At 49.4% G+C, this 20,382-nt stretch overlaps 1 protein-coding gene across 1 annotated transcript in view; it reads left to right on the top strand.

Annotated features, from left to right (window-relative positions):
* Positions 1 to 20,382, top strand: part of COL22A1 (collagen, type XXII, alpha 1) — a 253,420-nt gene that overhangs the window by 46,097 nt on the left and 186,941 nt on the right. Inside the window, exons 6-10 of the mRNA XM_012648005.1 lie at positions 26 to 301; positions 9,390 to 9,470; positions 10,617 to 10,733; positions 14,663 to 14,707; positions 17,683 to 17,745. Of these exons, the coding sequence (XP_012503459.1) occupies positions 26 to 301; positions 9,390 to 9,470; positions 10,617 to 10,733; positions 14,663 to 14,707; positions 17,683 to 17,745 (582 nt within the window). The remainder of the gene's footprint in view (positions 1 to 25; positions 302 to 9,389; positions 9,471 to 10,616; positions 10,734 to 14,662; positions 14,708 to 17,682; positions 17,746 to 20,382) is intronic.

The following is a 20,382-nucleotide window of genomic DNA, read 5'->3' as shown; positions in this document are numbered from 1 at the left end:
GAGTCTCTGGTCCTCTCCTCCCCAGGTCTCCATTCGGCTGGACGGCGAGAACAAGGCAGTCGAGTACAACTCTGTGGGCGCCATGGAGGATGCTGTTAGGGTGGTCTTCCGAGGTCCCCGGGTCGATGACCTCTTTGACCGGGACTGGCACAAGATCGCCCTGAGCATCCAGGCCCAGAATGTGTCCCTGTACGTCGACTGTGCACTGGTGCAGACGCTGCCCATCGAGGAGCGGGAGAACATCGACATCCAGGGCAAGACTGTGATTGGCAAGCGCCTCTACGACAGTGTGCCCATCGACGTGAGTACCCATGGGACTTCTGCAGCCAAGGTGCTGGGGCCTCCAGGGTGGAGCCTTGGGAACTAGGTGTCCCATTGTCCCCCACACCTATATGGACCATATATCAGGCATCACCATGGACTGTCATGGAAGGGAAGACCCTGACTCAGAAAATGGCCATGCTGGAACCCCAATTCACCATCACCCCTTCTTTCACTCATTCGATCATCCAGCCATTCCATTAGTCACTCATCACGTATGTATGGAGCATCTACCATGTGCCAGGCACTGGGTCAGACACCAGTACCCACAGAGGAGAGCAAGGGTACTGCTGACATGGCTCTGGCTTCATAGATAATTCTCGAGACAGATAGCTCCCAGGTCTGCAAAGATCACACACATACACATAAGTATTTATGTATGTATGCAAATGAATATATATATATGTAGGTAGATGGATAAAGTTTCATGTAAATTTAAATAAAGATGTTTTTTCTTTCTTCCCTGATTATAGAGAATTTGAAAAATATAGGAAAGCATATGAAAAATAAATGACAGTCATCCTCATTACACCAACCAGGGACAACAACTGGTGATAACTCAGTATCTTTCTTTCCACCATGATTTCATCAATGTTCTTTCCTTCTTTTATGCTTTCGCTTCCCTCTTTACTTCTTTTCTCTTTTCTCCTTTCCTTTAATTTTTCTTTCTTTTCTTTCTTGTAGAAATACACACCCACATCTATACCCACAGAGACACATACACTATATGTATGCGCATGCATAACACACACACATAGACGGTCGTCCACACCTGCTGTCTTCAAGCTGAAGTCAATCTTGGCGACTGTGCCCAAGAGCATCCCCCCTTCCTGAGAAATAACAGGAAATGACTTGGGATGGCTCTTTCCAGAACCATTTCTTCTATTTGTATATGCATAACTATAATCAAATACAGTGTCATTAGGTATAGGACAGATTTTTTCGTGTTTCTTTTTTTTTAAATTTTTTAAATTCGGGATATTTTGGAGGTACAAACATTTTGGTTACGTGTAATGTGTTTGCCTCACCCAAGCCAGGGCTACAAGCATGCCCTTCCCCCATACAGTGCACTCCACTTCCAGTAGTTGCAGGTTTACCCCCCGCCACCCACCACCTGACGGGCACCCAGTGAATATTACTACTACGTGAGCACCTTAGCGTTGATCACTTTATGTGAATAATGTACTGTGTGTAGCCACATCTTGCTTTTTGTTTTATTTACTCAAAATTATGTGTCTACACTTTTGTTCCTTCTTTTATCTAATTCATAATACTTTATATTTTGTTTATTCATTCTCCTGTAAGTTATATTTAGATTGTTTCCCATGTATCATTGTCACAATGAGCAAGCCTCAGGCCTTGAAAGCGGAGGCAGTGCTCCATGCACTTTCCTCGTGAGGAATGCGAGTAACACCTGCCCTTTAGGCTTGAGCAGCAGATGAATTGAGAACGTTTTTCTGGGGTATGTATCTTCAGGTTAAATGATTGGGCTGTAGGGTATACAATTTTCAAATTTTCCACGTATTTCAAATTTCTCTACACAGCAACATTTATATATCTACCAGCAATGCATGAATATCTTATTTCTTAAATCCTTATATATGTGTATATGTATATATGTGTGTGTGTGTGTGTGTGTGTGTGTGTGTGTGTGTGTGTATTATATATATAAATGCTTTGTTGTTGTTTTGCTGATTTGATCAGCTTACAAGGGTATTATTATGGTTTTCGTCTGCATTCATCCGATTACCATTGAGGCTGGAAATGCTTCCATGCGTTCACTGATGAATGCCAGGCCATATCATTTGCCTATTTTACTACTATGCTGTTTTTCTTTTCTTAATGATTTCTAGATTATCTTTCCATATACTAATTGCTTATTTGTTATATATGCAGCAAATATTGTTTCCTGGTCTGTCGAACATAAACCATAAAAAAAAAAACATTGAGTAAGTTTGAGTAAAAAATGATGTAAGAATTGGCTTTATAGCAAAGACATCATAAACAAGGTTATAAAATTTTTTATAACTATCTCTGTTAACTAATAAGTCATAAACATTCCCTGTGTGTGTAGATTTTTAAACATAAGACAAGAGTGAGCTGGGCGGGGTAGTAAGTGGGAAAGAGTGTGGGGTGGAGAGAAGGCAGGATGTGATACTCAGGCTCCAGCCAGCTTCCGTGGCACGGTGGATGTCACACGCTGCTCATGTTTCTCAGGCTTTGTTTGTCTGCTTATTTGTTTAATCTCTGAAATGGGAACCATTTGTTTTGTTTTTATGTGCAGTTGCTGAGGGGATAAAAGAAGATAATAAATGTGGAACCAAATTAAACACAAAATAGTAAAAATCAAAGTAAAGCTGTAAAAATCATTATTCAGTCTGCCTAGTTCCAGCTAATTCCAGCTAATTGGGCACAGACTCTGTGCCAGGCATTGCACCGAAGTGCTCCTTTACCCTAGTTCTGATCAACTCTCCTCTACAACCTTAGAAAGTAGACACAATGAACACGTTCATTTCACGGATGAAGAGAGGGACACTCCTAGAAAAGTGAGAGACTCCCCTAGGATCATAAAGCTGGCCAACGGCAGTTAGGGTGGCCACTCTCACAGCCTGTCTCCAAGGCCCGTGTGCAAACCGCCCCTCGACTAAAGTAATGCCCACAGGCGCTGAAGAAGATGGAGCTATGGAATATTCATGATAGACACAGGGATCGTTATTATCTCTCCAGGGTCACAGACATACCTCTCTTAACCCTAAATACAGGCCAGTCCAGTGGGTGTTATTCCCATTTTATAGGTGAGAGATTCTGACTCAGAAACATTAAGTGGTTGGCTTAATTTCTCCTGGTGCTGGGCAGCCAGGCTGGGATGCAGCCTGGTGGGCTCCATGGGCTCTGCTGTCAGCCCCTGAGTGACAGTCCCTGAAACTGACACCACTGAGCTGTGAGAAACCCAGAGAGCAACCCATCCAGACTGACATTTACTTTGCAGATAAGGATACCGAGCCCAGAGGGAATAACACCCATATCCAAAGATACAAAGCAAGATTAGATTCTTCTAACCCCTGTTCCAGAACATCCAACAATCATATTTCTCTTATATTTCTGTTCAATGTTCTAGGAGACTATGTTTGAGTTAAAAGTCTCCTGGAAACAAGAGTCAACTTTAGGAAGTAGCCCCACATCCCTAAAGATGCATGTTCTAAACTTTGAGTTAAACAAAACTGTTTTTTGAAGTCCAAGCTCCACTCTTGCCTTGTTGGTCCTCAGCTGGAAAGTGGGAAAAATTAGTGCTCACTACACAGGGTTGTTATGATGTTAAATGCCATGTCATGGGGAACTTCCAAGAATACCATGAGTTTTCAGGAAATGCTAGCCATCATTAAGATCATGAACACACACGACCACTGTCTCCATCACACAATCATGGTGGTATTGGGAGGTTTTGGAAACAGGAAAAGGATTAGATTCCATGCCTTCTAAGGTGCCCATCTCTGTTATACAGTAGATCCCTAAGCAGGGGACCGGCAATCAGACCTGAGATGTGGCAGTGCCTCATGTACATCCCCCCTGAGCCTCACCATTGCAGGGCAGGCCGGCTGTGCTGCCAACTGCCTTCACCTGCATCTTAGCCTGAGGACTCTCTGGCTGCCAGAGACAGTGCCACCAATAGCAGGCAAGTACCAGTGCCCCAGGACAGCCGCTGGCCCAGGACTGGGAGTGTCAATACCCCAGCTTCCCCAGCTCTGACATCCTGACTCCCATTTTCTCTGCTGGCTCCAGACTTCCCCAGCAGGTGTAAACGGCAGACACCCGCAGTGGTAACAGCATTGATAGTAACCCTTTGCTGGCCGGCTTCCTTTCCCTGACTCCCTTCCCAACTCTTGGTACCAGTGCTTCTCAAATAAGATGAATATCCTAGTTTCTCTTAAATAAATGTGTCTGGGTGTCCTAAACTAAAACACCTGGGCCAGTGGTCTCATCTCTCTGAGCCTCTGTCTTCTCGTCTGTAGAACGGAGGCAGTGACTCACACCTGTCAGTGTTTGAGTGTGTTAACTAACATGTGTATCTAGCACCCAGCAGTGCCTGGCACGTGGCAAGTTCTCAGCTATGTTAAAGGCAAGAGAACACAGTGATTAAGAAAGTGGGCCATGAAACTAGCTTGCCTGGATTCAAATCCTTGTTCCATCCCTGTGTATCCTTGGAAATTTTACTCAGCATCTCAAATCCTCAGGTTATGTTGTGGACACTGTTGTTCTTTTATAACCAGGACTGAATTGCAGTTTGTGCATATGAGTATCATGTTTGTTGCTAAAATACGGAAATAGTTCCATGCTGGTTGGTAAATAGCAGCTTCTCTGAGCTCCCAGTTCCCCATCTGCATCTCAGCAGCCCTGGCTCTTATCCTTTCCTGGGGTGACCCAGACTGTTTTTTGAAACAGACCCAGACTGACCCCCCCCCCCCCGCAGCAAGTGAAGGGTTAAGGCCAGGCACAGGAGGCCCCTTCTGATTGACCAAGCCTGTGCTTCCTGGTTGTTAAGATGCTCGCTGCCTCCCTAGCACCACCACATAAGGAGGATGTGAGGATCATTGGAATTATCCTCATGAAGTGTCAGAACAGTGTCAGGCACATAGGGAGCCCATGAAGAATATTAGCTATTCTGAAAATGAGAGAGAAGAGATGGCCCCTGCATCCGCACCCACGCAGTCTAGGAGGAGAGGTGGGCTGGGAGCCCAGGCGCAGGTGCACACACAGATGCAGCTGCCAGACGCCCTTCCCTGGGGCTCCCATGGAACCCTGTGCCCTCTGGTCCCTCAGATGCCCAGCCCCTGCCTGTCCCACCTCCTATCCCATAGCTTCTGTGCCAAGTCAGCCCTCTAACTGTGGATGGCACTGATCATGGGCCTTTCTGTGTCTTCTGGTTCACCTGCAGCCTGTGCAATGAGTGCTTGGTGCCTTGGAGTCTTGGTCATTGCGTGGGAGCAATTTCCCCAAAGAAGGCCTTCCAGCTTAGCTGGCCAGGGGCCTGCCCTTGGTACTGAAGTGGAGGAACGTGGAGGGCAGGAGCCCCACTCTCTTAGAAATAGAGGGCCTCCCAGAAAGATGACTTTTGCCATACCTGGACTTGTTCTGGGTGAACAGATAAACAGGTCAGACTCATCCTGCATTGGGGGTGACTTCTGAGAGACTGGCCAAGGGGAAGGCAGGGGCTGAGTAGGTGGCGAGAATGGGTCCCCATGGGTGATCTTAGAGCTTAACCTTGGAGCTGTAGTCTCCTTGTCTGTGAAATGTGGCAGTAGATTCATTATTGGTAAGAGTAAATTTATTATTAGCAGGATAAAGAGATATAGTCTGCGTAAAACATTTGGAAATGCTCATTATGCATAGAAAGTACTTGACAAATAGTAGCAAATAGTATTATTATAATCGCATAATTGTGTAATTGTAGACTAACATTTTTTCATTATATTAATACTAATTATATGTATACCTACTTTGATCTGGAAACTAAAAATATAAGATTTGATTTTTATAACACCTATAAAGTTTCTAAACTGTCCCCATTTTTTAAAATAAAGAAAGTTTGGCTCAGCGAGGCTAAATTAATTCACCGGATAATTGTTTTATTTTATTCCTTACTGAAGTATAATTATATGGAGTGTAATGCACAGACCTTCAGTGGACACTTTGAGTTCTGCCAAGTGTATAACTCAGATAACCACAGAATATTTTAAGTGGCCCCAAATTATCCAGCTAGCCAGGGATGGAGGGGATGTGCGTCCAATCCCAGCTCCCAAAGCCCGCGTCCTCTGCACCGCAGCCCGTGTCAGCAGCGTCAAGAGCTCACTTGCTGCGGCCTAGCGGTTGGTGTGGTCAAGCAGCCACTGACCATCTACGCTGGGAGAATAGTGACTGCTGTTTTTGTTTTGTTCATCACTTCCTGTGTCTGAGACACAGGCTCTCAACACCGTTATGCTTAATGAGTAGGAAAAGATCTGTGACTTTAAGGAACCTATAGTTTCCTATGGCAGAAAGACTCACACTGAGGTCATTCCAGTCTAGTTAATAAGCTCCACATAGAAATAAGCATCGGCTCTTTCAGGACTGGATAGATGAGCAGGGTAGTTGTGTGTGGAACGTAGAAGGGAGAGGCAGGGTGGCTTCCTGGAGGAAGTGACTCCTGGGGTGAGCCTTAGAGGACGACTAGGACTTGTCGTGCAGAGCTAGGAGCCCTGAGGTGGAAACACAGGGGCAGGGCGAGGCAGGGAGGCCAGTAGGGCCAGGGGCTTCCAGCTGTGTGCACTCCTGGTCTGTTCCCACACTGTGGCCGGCAAAGGCTCGCTAATCATCACCAAGCTGCCAACAGGAGGGACATGAGGGAAGCTGGGGACCAGGGAGCCCACCCATGCAGTAGTTCAACCCAGAATGGTGGAGGCAGCAGCGTGAGCAGACTCTCGGACAGGTGGGGCAGAGGATGTCAGGAGATGGAGTCCGGGCCATGGGCGAGGGATATGGGAGAAGGGAGGGGGGCGGCTGGGAGCATGGTGGGATTTCAGCACCTGGGAAGAGGCCCTCCTGGCTCCTGGCCTCACTTTCTCCACCTGGGCGTGCGGGCCAGCTGGGCCCTGTCCTGACAGCCCTGCCTCTCTCTTCTCCATCCCTGTCCCTGTGGCCCTGCCAGGTGACCCAGCTGCTGGAGTGTGTGTGCTAATGAAGAAAGCAGATTGTCTCTGACAATAGGCTTTATTCAACATCACGACTTTGCATTCTGTCATTTCCCCCTGTATCTGGCTGGTGTCTCTACAGGAAACAAAACAGATGGTTGAATGGAATGGTTATTGTTTCTGCTGAATAAAGGCAGTGGGGTGAGGGGTTATACTTCAAAGGGCACCTCATAAAGCCAGGAGGATGAGACAGAGCAGCTGACCGTGTGCCTTGTCCATGTGCTGAGGGGCCAGAGAAGAGCGCGGGGTTGGTCCGGCCCAGGCACTTGGCATCAGTGTCCAGCACCGTGAGGCTCCCTCATCCTCTGCCCCAGCTCTTGCTCCCCCTGGTAAACCCCGACCCACTCACTGGCTCATCCACTTGGCCACGGATGCTGTGCTAACGGCACATCTGCTCCGTGTCAGGAGCCGCTCCAGTGTTGGGGACACGGGGAAGGAGAGGAGAGCCTTGCCCTCATAGAGTTTATGCTGTAGCAGGGGAGACTCTGTAAAAAGTGAGCTAAGAAACAGACAGAATGATCTGTTGTGTCAAGTGCCATGACAGGTGATGTGCAGGAAGCTGGGGGCAGCGGAGTGAGGGAGTGCCATTCTGGCGTGGTCACCTCCAGGCAAGGCGCGAGGGAAAAGAGCCCGAACTGTTGCAGGACATGGGTCAGGAGGTGCTGGAACCAGCCTGGCAGATGAGGGGTGAGCTTGCACAGGGCCTGGGAGGAGCTGGGGTTTATCTGGATCCCCTTTACTGGGCCAAGAGCCTCAGTGATGTGCTTGAGAAGGCAGCCATGCCTGGAACTCGGTCCCTGCTCTCAAGAGTCCTGAAGCAGGAAGGAAAGTGGACGTGCAAATGCATAATTACCCTGTAGTCTGCCATGCCCCGTGTTGCTGTGTGCACAAGGTGCAGACAGGGCAGAGAAGAGGGGCTCATCAACGCTTCTTGACAGTGGAGGGAGGTGCACCTGTCATCTCCGGCTGTGTAACAAATGACCCTGCCCCCTACAGAAGCAGAGCGAAACAACAGATGTGTACCGTCTCATAGACTCTGTGGTTCAGGGACCTGGGAGTGGCTTACTTGAAAGGTTCTCAGAGTCGCTCATGATGCTGCTGTCATTCTGTTGGCCAATGCTGCCGTCATCTCAAGCTCAGGAGGGCTAAAGGATCCACCTCCAAGCCCACCCAGCTGGCCGTGGGCAGCTTCCTGTGGGCTGTTGAACTGAGAGCCTCGGTTTCTTGCCAGTGGATTGGTGGAGCTACCCTAGTTTCTTTCCACATGAGCCTGTCCACAGGGGAGTTCCCAGCACATTAGCTGGTGCCCCCAGAGTGAGCGATATGAGACAGCGTGCATGTGAGATGAGCACACCCAAGATGGAATCCAGTCTTTTATGACCTGATTGACTTTGGAAGTGACATAGCATCACTTGCACACAGGGGAGGGAACTTAGCTCCACATCTTGAAGGGAAGAATGGCATAGAATCTGTGGGCAGATTTTAGAAACAACCACAGTGGGGGATGTTCTAGCATGGGATTGGGTGGTGACTAGGAGATTGTTCAAGGGCTTTTCTAGAAGAGAGACCATGTGCCAAGGCATGAACATGGGGATCACATGGTTTCTCTGGGTTCACCTGAGGTTAGCTGTTGTAGAGGGCAAGTGCAGAATGAAGAGAGATACACGTGGGGTGCCGGGCAGCCTGGGCTTTATTTTAGACTCTGTGTGTGTGTGTGTGTGTGAGAGAGAGAGAGAGAGAGAGAGAGAGAGAGAGAGAGAGAGAAATGTGTGCATGTGTGTGGTGTATATTTAACACCACAGCCCCTTTACGTTCTAATTTTTTTATGTTTTAAGTTTTTAAGTTTAAGGGGCAATGATATTAAAGGTGGTGATATCAGCAAGTTTTAATATCAGAAGTACACTTAACTGCGTGGAGATGTGGGACAGGTTGAAAACGGGAGAGGTGGAGTGCGTGGGGACTGCTGCAGCGGTGACCCTAAGGGGCTTTACCGACTGCAGTGCGGATGGCGGGGAGAGAGGGTGATGCCTGCCCGGGGGCATGGCCAAGGGTGGAGGCCACAGCACCTTCAGAGTAGAATGAAACACTGGACTTTAATATACGCCCTGAAGTCCTGGCTCGGGGGCTCTCACCTCTCGAAGGGATGCGGGAGTGAGTACATGATGCCCAGCTCCGTCTGAGGTCCAGCCATGGGGCCCACGGTGGGAGTGGCCCAGCGTGGCACCAGGAAGGTGCCCAAAGAGACAGTGGGACCCAACACCTGGGCAGAGCCTGCTATAACCATGAAGGTTTTAGGTTCCAAAATCCCTAAAACTCATCTCCTCTCCTTGTTTTCCTTTCCAGTTCGACCTGCAACGGATTGTGATCTACTGCGACTCGAGACACGCGGAATTGGAGACTTGCTGTGATATCCCCTCGGGTCCGGTGAGCAAAGATTCTTGCATGGAGAGGCCAGGAGGAAGTGTGTGTGTGGGCTCCAGAGAGGGGCTGTCCAGGGCTCAGGGACAGTGGTTGGGGGTCAGCAGGACGTCTGCCATCAGAACGTGGCCTGAGAAGGAGCCCGGTGGTCATGGCTTGGGTTCCAATTCCTGTCTACACAGAGTGTGGGTTTGGGGTGAGCTCATGCAGGCCCCCCAGGGACTACTGCAGTCCAGGCTGTCATTAGTGTGACACTGATGCTGCTGGCTGAGTGATGAGGTCCAGCGCTGGGAGGTTGTCCCTGAGGAGCACTGACTGGCACTCAGGAGGAGGAGGAGGCCCTGGGCTGGTCAGTGAGAAGGGGGCCAGAGCACGGACAGCCCAAGAGACCAGAGTTTTCTCCTTCAACCCTCTGTGCAGGGTCTGCTCCCCCCAGGACCTCACCACCTCCCCTTTTCAGACCTCTCTCTCAGACCTCTTTGCCAAATCCTAGTTACAAGCCTTGCTTAAAAGATGGGAATCATGGTCGAGCTTGCTTTCTGGGGCTGAGGGATGGAATCCACGTACAGCGCTTGGCTCGCCCAGTCCCCAGGACACAGTATGGACTCAATCGGCATGTCTATCTCAGGACTCTTAGGGTACACAGGTATACAGCAGGTGCTGGGGGTTTGTAGTCAGATGGACCTGGTCATGGAGACAGGGGGGAGGGAAGGAAGGAAAGGGACGAGGACAAAGAAGAGGAGGTGAAAGTGAGGAGAGAAGGAATTCTTGAGCACCTACTAGGTGCTAGACAGTGAAGTGGAATTTTTCCTGTGTTATCTCATTAATTATACAAACACTATTGTCCCCACTCTACAGAGGTGAACACTGAGGCCCAAAGGCTTCAGTGGTTCCTACAGGTGGCTGAGCCAGCCAGTGAAGGGGCTCAGCCTGGGCTGGCCAGGCCTCTCTGCCCCAAGGCCTTGGGAGGGCCAGGAACCTGTGATCACCTGTGACCTCATCTCTCCCTCTCATTCGGGCATCCTTGGGGCTTTCCAGGTCCCCTTCACCTCCTGGTTCCCAGGAAGCTACAGACACTGTGTCCCACACCCCCCACCAGGGCATGTTTGCTGGGTGAATACCAAGTTCTGACCCACTGAGCTTTCCTTCCAGTGCCAGGTGACTGTGGTGACAGAACCTCCACCTCTGCCCGAGCAGCCTCCCACGCCAGGCAGTGAACAGCTTGGGTTTTTGAAGACCATCAACTGCTCCTGTCCAGCTGGAGAAAAGGTACCATCCACAGTCCACGCTCAGCTTCCAGCCTGAAGCCCAGTGCTGGGCAGGGCAGGGTTGGTCAGCACCACCCTAGGCAGGGGAAGCAGGAGTTTCCCGTCATGCACGTGGTCTGCCAGGGCAGGATGACCCTGGGCTCTCAACCACTTTCAGCTCAGAGCACATTCCTGTTCCTCAGACTGCCCATTTCCTGACTTCTATGTGCACTGGAAGAGGAGATCCTCAGACCTAACTCTAATCAGCATTTTCCCGAAGTTGATAATCATGTCTTCCTGAGGTATATCTGGCTCCTACTTGTACCCTCTGCACTCAAGTGCAACCAAATTAAACTGGATTTGGTTTGAGAATAAAACTCAGTTGAAGACAATGAGAATTTAGACATGGTTTTCAGGAACACACCCTCATTCCTTTCTTCTTGACATTTTCTTTAATCAGCCGCATTCTATAATCTAAATATATATATGAATAAAATTTTATGTATTTATTCCTAAATTTAAAAAATTGTACATTTCTATGAATACCACCACCACTATCCATTAGACTAAATGTCTCATTCAGTGCCTGAGGCTCTAATTTATTCTTTTCTGTAGACCAGAGTCCCTTGAGAAGAAAAAAAAAAAGTCTTCCCTATTTGAGCAAAAGGAACATTAAAAGTAACGCAATGATGGCAGGCAGTAGGCGTGTGCCAGGAAGGTCTCCACGGAGTCTGCTGGGCTGATGGCCCCAGGACAGTTGTCTCCAGCGTGCAGCATGTCCCCCTCCACCCCCACATGCCGGAGGCACTCAGTAACTCTGCTACGGATGAGGAGTGTGCAGGCAGAAAGCTGAAATGGTGTTTGGAGTTGGATGGTGTGGACATTCTTTAGTTCTTCCAGTGACAGCTTTCCTTCCACGGCCAGTCCTGGAAACGGACTTGCTTCCTTCCTCCTTTCCCCTCTGTCCTCCTTTGCCTGGCCTTCCTCCTTGTGTTCTGTCCCGAGATCCAGACATGGGAGGCAGGAGCCCTCAAGGAGCTCTCAGCCACCTGGGGCATCAAAGCCTGCCCCAACTTGCTGGTGGTGCGAACCAGAAGCCGGCTCAGCTGCTCTGTGAGCTGAGGCCGTCTCTGGGCAGTGGGTGATGGGAAGATGCCCCCAGCCTGGGGCCCGGTTAGGGATGAGGAAGGAGAGGGGGGGCCAGGGCAGGCACACACACAGCCTGGCAGCTGCCCCCCCTCCAGCCACCCTTGGCAGGCTGAGGCCCGCCACAGCCAGGCTGTTGATCCAGTTCTCACGTGTCAATGAAATAACTGAAGCAGCTGTCAAACCCCACATCCTTTTGAATCTGTGTTTTAGGTTAAGAATCCCAGAGGGGAAGGATAAGGGGTAATGGTGTCACAGGTTTTTCGATCACTAGCCACCATGCCCACACAGACTGCACCACAAGCTGCAAATCTAGCTCTGCTCAGTCCCGGAATTTTCCTCAGGGCCAGCCCCGTGTCCTGGGTGTGTCCTGCCCAAGGCTCCTAGGGTCAAGCTGCCCGCCCCACCCCCCCATCTTCCACACAACCATGGCTCTCCACTGCCCTCCTGGTGTGGCTTAGGCGCACCCTCTCTCCACTCCACCCTGCCTGACCCATGTTGCATCCCGGCTGCCCTCCTAGCTGAGTCTCACTCCATGTCCCTTTTCAATGTCCAGGCCAGGCAGGAACTTCTTCTGGCACCTTGGAGGGTCAGGATCTTTCCTGCCTCCTGGCGTTGGCACCTGTGGCATCCCCCACCAATATCTCTCCCCACCCCGCCTCTTTTACCTGCCTGATGCCTGCTCTGCTTTCAAGACATCCCCAAGGAATTCTGTTCTGAACACGTTATCATTTGTGTAATTTCCCTCTTCCCTCCTTGCTACCCTTGCGTCTTCCTCCCTCCGCCCCTCCCTTCTTTCTTTCCTTGCATTATTCACCATCCATCCATTCAACAACTGTGTATTCAGCACCTGCTGTTTTCAGGACACAGTGTCCCTTTTCCCTCCTGTGCTTCCATCTACCGTAACAGTTATCACATTGGGCTGAACATGTCTCCTTGTCTTTATGTCCATAAAATCCTAAGTTCCAGATGGCAGAGATTGAAGCCTCACATGTCTGCATTTTCAGCTACTGATATATAGCCCGGCACAGAGTAGACCATTAAATAATGGCTGAATTGATGGATAGGCAGACCAGGGTATGAAGAGATGGACAGATGGACAGATGTGAGAGAGGGATAAAGGAACATAGATTTTCTTCCCCTTGACAGGACAAGGTCTGGCTGTTGAAGGTTATCAATCAACTTACACATCCTCATGTCCAGCGTGGCATTACATGATAACCCGCTCCTTTCTGCACTCCATCATTCCTCATTTCTGACCATGGACATTAAGCACCTGCTGTCTGCTGGGCACTGTGTTGTGCATCAAGGTTTTGAAACAGACAGAATATGGCCCTCAAAACTCCTGTAGTCTTCTCTCTGGTTAGGGAACTAGGGGCTCCGAGCCTGGCTCAGCCCCAGGGAACTCGTATCAGGCCACTTCCCAGGCTGGAGTGGCTGGGAGGGTGGCCTGCCTCTCCCCTCCCCCAAAGAAGTCTGTCCACATGGAAGATATTCAAAATGATCTCCTTAGGAATGTGTGGCTTCTTTTCTACAGAAAGTGCAACACGAGGGGCCCAGGAAGTCCCAGAGTTCTTTCCTAGGAGGCAGAACTCTGGCCACAGGCAGACTTTGTTTCCAGTGGTTTAAGTCTTCCATTCAGTTAGCAGAACATTTTGATTATTTGGGTAGGTCAGCTTGATGCCTTTTGGGTCCACGCTTACATCTCTATAACCAAACATTATGGTGAGCCTGGACCGTGCACAAGCCATTCTCGTGGGCACCCTGTGAGGTGGAACACACAGGCACACATAGTCATCTTCATTTGCATGTGCAAATGACATCTGTGAGTGCATTTAAAAAATATATGTTCCTGAAGTAGCCAAGTGTGCAACTGTGGAAACAGTGTAGATTGTTGGTAGCAGTGAGTGTGTACATGTAAATGCATGCAGTGTCACTTTTCATTAATGTGGTGATATTCGCACCTTTAAAATTATATGAATCATGGTTGCTTTCGTTTTCAGTATGGCAATGTGTGCATGTATCCACAACTTATAGATCACATTTTTAAACCCAGTAACAAGATGTTTGCACATTTTAAAACCTGAACGAAGTTTATATCGTGAGATAGCTTATAGACACGGCTTGTTTTGCAGTTTAGTGAACAATAATTACGTGAACCAATAGCAGGCAACAATTTTCTTTTTAATTCAAGTTATGGTATAGTCTGGTAAAAATAGCCCGTGGATACCATTTTGGGTCTTTTAGCTTTATTTATTTATTTATTTGTTTATTTATGTCAGATACTGACAGATTATGATTGCATGTATTTATGGGGTACAAAGTGATGCTATAATATATACAATGTGGGATGATCGAATCAAGCTAATTGACACATCTGTCATCTCAGATACTTGCGTCTAACTGCAACATGTACCCTTTGACATGTTGGATTAGTGGATCCCTGGCTCAGATCGTGTTTGACCCCCATGTCGGTACCCCTGGCTCCACGGCCCTTTGTAACCACCATTCTGCTCTCCTCTTCTACATGTTCAACTTTTTCACTTATATAAGCAAGAACATTCGGTGCTTCTCCCTTTCATCTGCCAATAGCGGCATCTGGAGGCTGTCAAAGCTGCCGGGGACAGGGACGTTTGCCAACAACAGCAGGGCTCTCGGCTCCAGGCAGCCACTTTCCTAGTGCTGCCCCAGGGGCAGCACTGTGCTTACTAAAGTGACGGGCTTGTGACAGTGATGAGAAGAGGGGGAAGGAATTCAAACTAGAGCCTTACTTGCTTTTTTTTTCTTTTGTCTTTCTTCCTTTAGGGCGAAAAGGGCTTTGATGGCCCCATGGGACTCCCCGGTCCAAAGGTCAGTACTGGCATGGCAGAACCTCCTGGTCCTTTGCTTTGCTCTCTATGTAAGACAAGACACGGTGTGCTGGGCTTCTGTCCACTTGCCTCAGAGCTCATTGAGATGGAAGATTAAGAACAAGTGGCACCAAGTCCAAAACCTGCCAGTCTCTTAACTGCGTTTGCAGAACCTCCATTGTTCAGTCTGAAAATGGGATCAAGAAAGGGCTGGGTTACTGGAACCCTGGCTCAGAGCTCATTTGTACCAACAGGCTTAGCTTTCCGTGGTCAGTTAATTTTTCAGCAATTGGTTCAAACTGCTGTATTCCAGAAATTTCAGGGGTTGGGCTTTTATAATTTATTTAAATTGCGTGCAATTTTTTTCACACGCAATTTCAGAACTCATTAATTGCACATAGCCAGGCGTTCCCTCGTGGGGCCCTCCATCCTCGGCCACAGAGCAGGCTCCTTCCTCCTCATCACTCCCCAGGTTTATAGTATTTATAAAGATGGAGTGGAAGAGTCCAGCATTAGGGTGTGGCCGTCACCTGGTCTGGTGTTTGAAAGACGGGCTGAGTGTGGGAAGGGAAACAGTTAGAGACAGGTGGGCCTCTCCCTCCCCTCCCTGCCCCCTCTCCCCCTCCACCTTTGTCTTTCTCTCTCTGTCTCTGTCTTTCTCTGTGTCTCTGTCTCTCTTTGCATTTCTGTCTCTCTCTGCCTCCCCTCCTCCCTCCCACTGTATTTCTTGGTTTGGATTCATTCGTTCAGCACATCATTCTTGCACACCTGCTAAAGGCCAGGCCTTGAGGTCACCACCAGGGTTAGAGGGTGGTTTAGGCAGGGCTCTGCCCTCCGGCGTCTGTGGCGGGTGGTGCAGACAGACCATTGAACAAATGAGATCTCTTTTTGCCCACTTCTGCCCCATCTTCCATCCTCTCCCACTGGATCCCGGTGACGACCCTGTGCACCTGCCCTGTGTCAGGCTTCAGGCTTGGGCTGGCCACCCACTTGTGCCATAGACAGAGAGCACCGTGGGTTAAGCATTGCCTCTGCCGAGCTCACCGTGGTGAACATGCAGCCCACAAAGAGGTCAGTTCTTGTTGAATGAATGATATCAAATCGTATATCATCCTGCATGAGAGGCGATATTGGTCCCATTTTTCAGATGAAAAGACCGAAGGCCAGTATGATAAAATGCCTGAGGTTATCTTTCCTCTAGTCTACCTTTGGGCAGATATTCTCTCCCCTCCTCTGTGTTCTTCACTTCCTCCCTCTCCTCTCTGTTCCTTCTCTTCCCTCTCCCTTTTTCTTTCTCTTTGCCCTCCCTTCCTCAACTCACACCCTCCTCCCCCATACCCCTCTGCTAACATGGACACACAGACTCTTACATGTGCACACACACACACACACACTCCTCCACAGCTCCCCTCCCCTGGGAGTCCCCTCTTTGTGTTGAGGGAAAGCAGCTCAGAGTGGTCCAGGGGGCCAGGTGGTCACTGCAAAGACAGCGGGGATTTCTGCATCACTGAGCACCTCTTGGCAGCAACCTCAGCGTCTCGACTGTCAGACAAGGGAAAAGAGCAAAGACAACTGGGGGTTTCGTGGGCCGCTAAGTGGAAAATGTTTGGCTGAACTAGCGGCTGTTTGGTAAGGACCACGGCCCTGCTGCAGTTGAGCAGATCGGGTGGTGCAGGCGGCCCAGCTCTGAGCCCGACACAGGAGAGAAGAGAGGTGGAGGGAGAGGAACGTTAAGGAGGGAAATGGAGCTGGAGCCGAGTCTGGCACCCTCAGGTTTTCCTGCAATCCTCGCCCTGTAGCGTCACCAGACAGGCTGTCCCAGCCCATGTTTAAGTCCACCGCGGTGGTTCGCAATGGCTCCGTGTACCCAGCTAGAGCTTGGCCTCTGTCCACACACAAAGCCTGAGGTCTCCTGGTGCCCAGGCCCGATCTTGATGCAGGAATATAAAGGGAACGATGGAGAGCCCTGTCCCCAGGACTCCTGGCCTGTGGGAAGAGAGATGTGAACAGAGCCTGGAGGGCAGTGTGGAGAGTTGGGAGGGAGGGAGCCGGGGGCCCGAGGGACCAAGAGGAGAGGCCCCTGTGCCACCTGGGGAGGGGCTCAGGACACCTTCCTGCTGGGGGCCCTGTCCTGCTGGGTCCAGTAAAACAAACAGGAGCTGCTCAGACCCAGAAGGCAGGGAAGGGCCTCAAGGTCACAGGGAGGAGCATAAGCGAAGTGGCCACATGTTCCTGGAGTGTAAAGAATGAGGCAGGAGTAGGAAGAGATAAAATTCTAGACCAAGAAAAAAGAAAAATAGAAGAATTCAGACCAAGGGCTCATGTTTTTTGCATTCAACCCTGTCTTGGATCAGCTCATGAGATGGCAGGAGATCTGGGTTCCAGTCTACCCTCGGCCCACAGTGAAGCATTCCCCACTCCCCTTGCGGACACTGTTTTCCCCTCTGCCTGTCCACTGTCTTTTCCCAGGCAGTCATGAGGGTCCACGTGCTCACGGCACTGATTTGTTATAGAAATTGAATGCCCAGGCCACCCTGGTTGACACCTGGCAGTTTCAAAGCACCTTTATGCTCTTAATCGTGTGTGCCCTCATGACGACATGCCTATTTCATGGAGTGGAAGCCTGAGGCCCACAGGGAATAGTGGCATACTCACGTCATGTGGCACAGCTGGTGTGTGAACCTGGAGTCCTGGCCACGGGGTCAGGGGTCAGGCCATTCCCAGGGGTGAGTGCGCGGTGCTTTCGTGCACTCGCTTTCTCGAAATGTCCTGAGTTCCTGGAATTGTGATGTTGGGAGATGACTTAGATGCTTCCTCCTCTCCAGGGGTGGGGCATGTGTCCTCATGGTGCAGTTGGCAGTGACAAAATTAGCTGCTTCCAGGGCACTGGAGGCAGGTTGGCCGTGGCAGCCCGTGTGTGCGGGAGCTCTGTTGGAGGACCTAACCTGACACTTGTCTCTGGTTTCAACCCCTCAGGGAGACACAGGAGCCATTGGGCCTGTTGGTGCTCCTGGACCCAAGGGAGAGAAAGGTGATGTGGTGAGTAGAGTCCAGCTCCTCTGTGTGGCTGAAGCATATGGCTGGTGTGGGGGACCCAGGGCCCCCCAATTGTGCAAATCAGCAAGTGTGGGCTGAACACCCAGTGGTAGCAGGCACTGTGCCCCTGCCTCCCCCAGGATGAAGCCCAGGCTCCTCTCCACAGGAATGGAGGCCTGCCAGACATGGCCCTGGTAGCCTCTCTAGCCTTGTCCCTTGCCACCCCACCCCCAGAACTCTGTGCTTCCAAATCAGCACAGTTGCAATTCCCCACGCTGGTCATTTTGTTGTGCCCTCCCTCACCCTGGCCACTACACAGGCTCTTTCCTCTGCCAAGAATAATCCCTCCCCCCAATCTACCTCATTCTCCCCTCCCTACCCCTTCCTACGTGGCTCACGTGTCCCCATCATTCAAGCTCGACTTGTGTCTAACTGTCCAGGACACCCCCGCCCCCAGCTCTGTGCCCCTGCGTTGCTGGCACTCCCTCCACTCTGACGTCGGGGCCTCCTGGGAGCTTTGGTCTGTGGCTCATCATCACAGTCTTCCCAGCACCTGGCCTAGCATGGTTATGGTCATGACTCCTCATAAGAGAGCTGGAGAACATTCTGAAATCACTGAAATTAGAGAACAAACACGGATGTCCTCTGGAACCCTGAACTCTAGGCAGTGGTCCTTGTCGCAATTATGATCATTATTGCCTGCCCGACATTGTCAGCAGCGAGATCAAGGCCAAGTAGCACTGTGGTTGAGGCAGCACCAGCGTTACACAGCCTACATTCAAATTCTGGTTCCGTGACCCAGCTCCGTGGACTGAAGAAGTTGCTAGAACTACCTGAGTTTCATTATTCACACTTGTGAACCAGATATAAAAATAATACCTACAGAGGTTCTACTTCTGGAATGACAGCATGAGGGAAGAACTCTGTAGATCCACTCCCCAACAAAAGACCCACATCTAATAAAATGCCGACATTTCTCACCTTCGGCATCCAGAGTTGCAGAGGTGAAACTCTTGGCAGGTGCAGGCAAGAGACAGGGGCCCTCGTCTTCTACCCAACCCCCATTCACAGCATGGAGGTTCCACTGCAGACATGACAAACCAAAGGTGTTGGAGCCCTGAGCACCTCACCCCAGGTCACTCATGGGGTGGGGAATGCAAGCTAAGAAGACCAGAGGCTACTGCTCCTCCCCGGCAGGGCTGCCCCTCCAAGAGAAGGGGGCCACTAGCTCAGCTTCCTATTTCCAGAGCAGGAATAAATAGTCCTTCAGAGCGAAGAACTCTGAAGCTCTCCCAGAGGCACTGACTTTGCGACGGAGTGTGGGGAAGTATAAGTGTAAGGGTTCTTTAGAAACAGAGGGGATTTGGGTGGAAAGAAACTAAGAAAAGACTGTTAGCTCTATGAGAGCAACACACTAAACCAGAGGCTAGAGACTTAGCTAGTTTACGAGAGAGAATGAAGGAGAAGCACAGCTAGAAGAACCCTTCTGGGATCAGAAAAGGGAAAACAACAACAACAACAATAAACATTTCAATGACTGGCCACAACTCCCCATGCAAAGGGGACCGAATTTAGCTGGATCAGCCTGTGGAGCAGCTAATGTCACAAGACATTGTAGAAAACAATAGGCGGTCAGATGGAAACTGGGGGGGCCTAAGGGGTGGATTTCATATCAGCAGAGGCAAACAGCTTAACAGAGAGATTGGGAAAAGAGACAGTCGAAAATGCCCTGCCAAGACCATTGTCATCCCAGGGTGACTGTGTGCACATCCACGGCCCTGTCCTCTGCAGAGTGGCATCAGAGATGTAAATGGGGCAGGGTCGGGGGGAGGGTAGCTTTACTAAAATAATCTAGCCAGGTCATTGAGAAAATAAACAAGAAAACAACAAAATTTCTGGAAGGGGAAGTGTTAATAATATATTACCTAAAGTTGCCGTATTACCTAAAATGTCCAGTTTGCAATAACAATAACAAAAAAATTAGGAGACATGCAAGGAAACAGGAAAATGGGAAAAGAAAGCAGGCAACAGAAATTGCCTGTGAGAAGAATTTAACAGACAAAGCCTTCAAAGTAATCATTATAATTATGTTCAAAGAACTAAAGGAAGCTGTCCTTAAAGAAGTAAAGGAAGATATGATGATAATATCTCATCAAATGTAGAATATCAATAAAGAGCTAAAAATTGAGAAGAATGAAATGGATATTCTGGGTTTTAAAATTATAATAACTGAAATTTTCTTTAAAAAATCACTAGAAAGGCTCAGCAGTAGATATGGACTGGCAGGGGAAAAATAGGCATTCTTGAAGATGCAGCAATAGAGATTATGTAATGTGGACAACAGGGAGACAAAACAATGAAGACAATTGAACAGTCTTGGAGAAACATAGGGGTCATAGAGTGCACCAACATGCACCTACTGGAAGCAAGAAAGGGAGGAAAGGCACAGAAAAGTATTCAAAGAAATAATGGCTGAAGACATCTCAGATTTGATGAAAAGCAGTAATTTATACATTCAAGATGCTCAATGAACTCGAATTAAGATAAACACAAAGTGATCCACACTTGTAAGCATTATAGTACAAGTGCTGAAAGACAAAAAAAAAAAAAAAGAAAGAAAGAAATTGAAAGCAGTCCGAG

The sequence above is a fragment of the Propithecus coquereli genome, unplaced genomic scaffold, assembly GCF_000956105.1.
Source record: "Propithecus coquereli isolate 6110/MARCELLA unplaced genomic scaffold, Pcoq_1.0 Scaffold28, whole genome shotgun sequence".
NCBI classification, from domain to species: Eukaryota; Metazoa; Chordata; class Mammalia; order Primates; family Indriidae; genus Propithecus; species Propithecus coquereli.
This window is presented reverse-complemented; position numbering and strand designations above follow the sequence as displayed.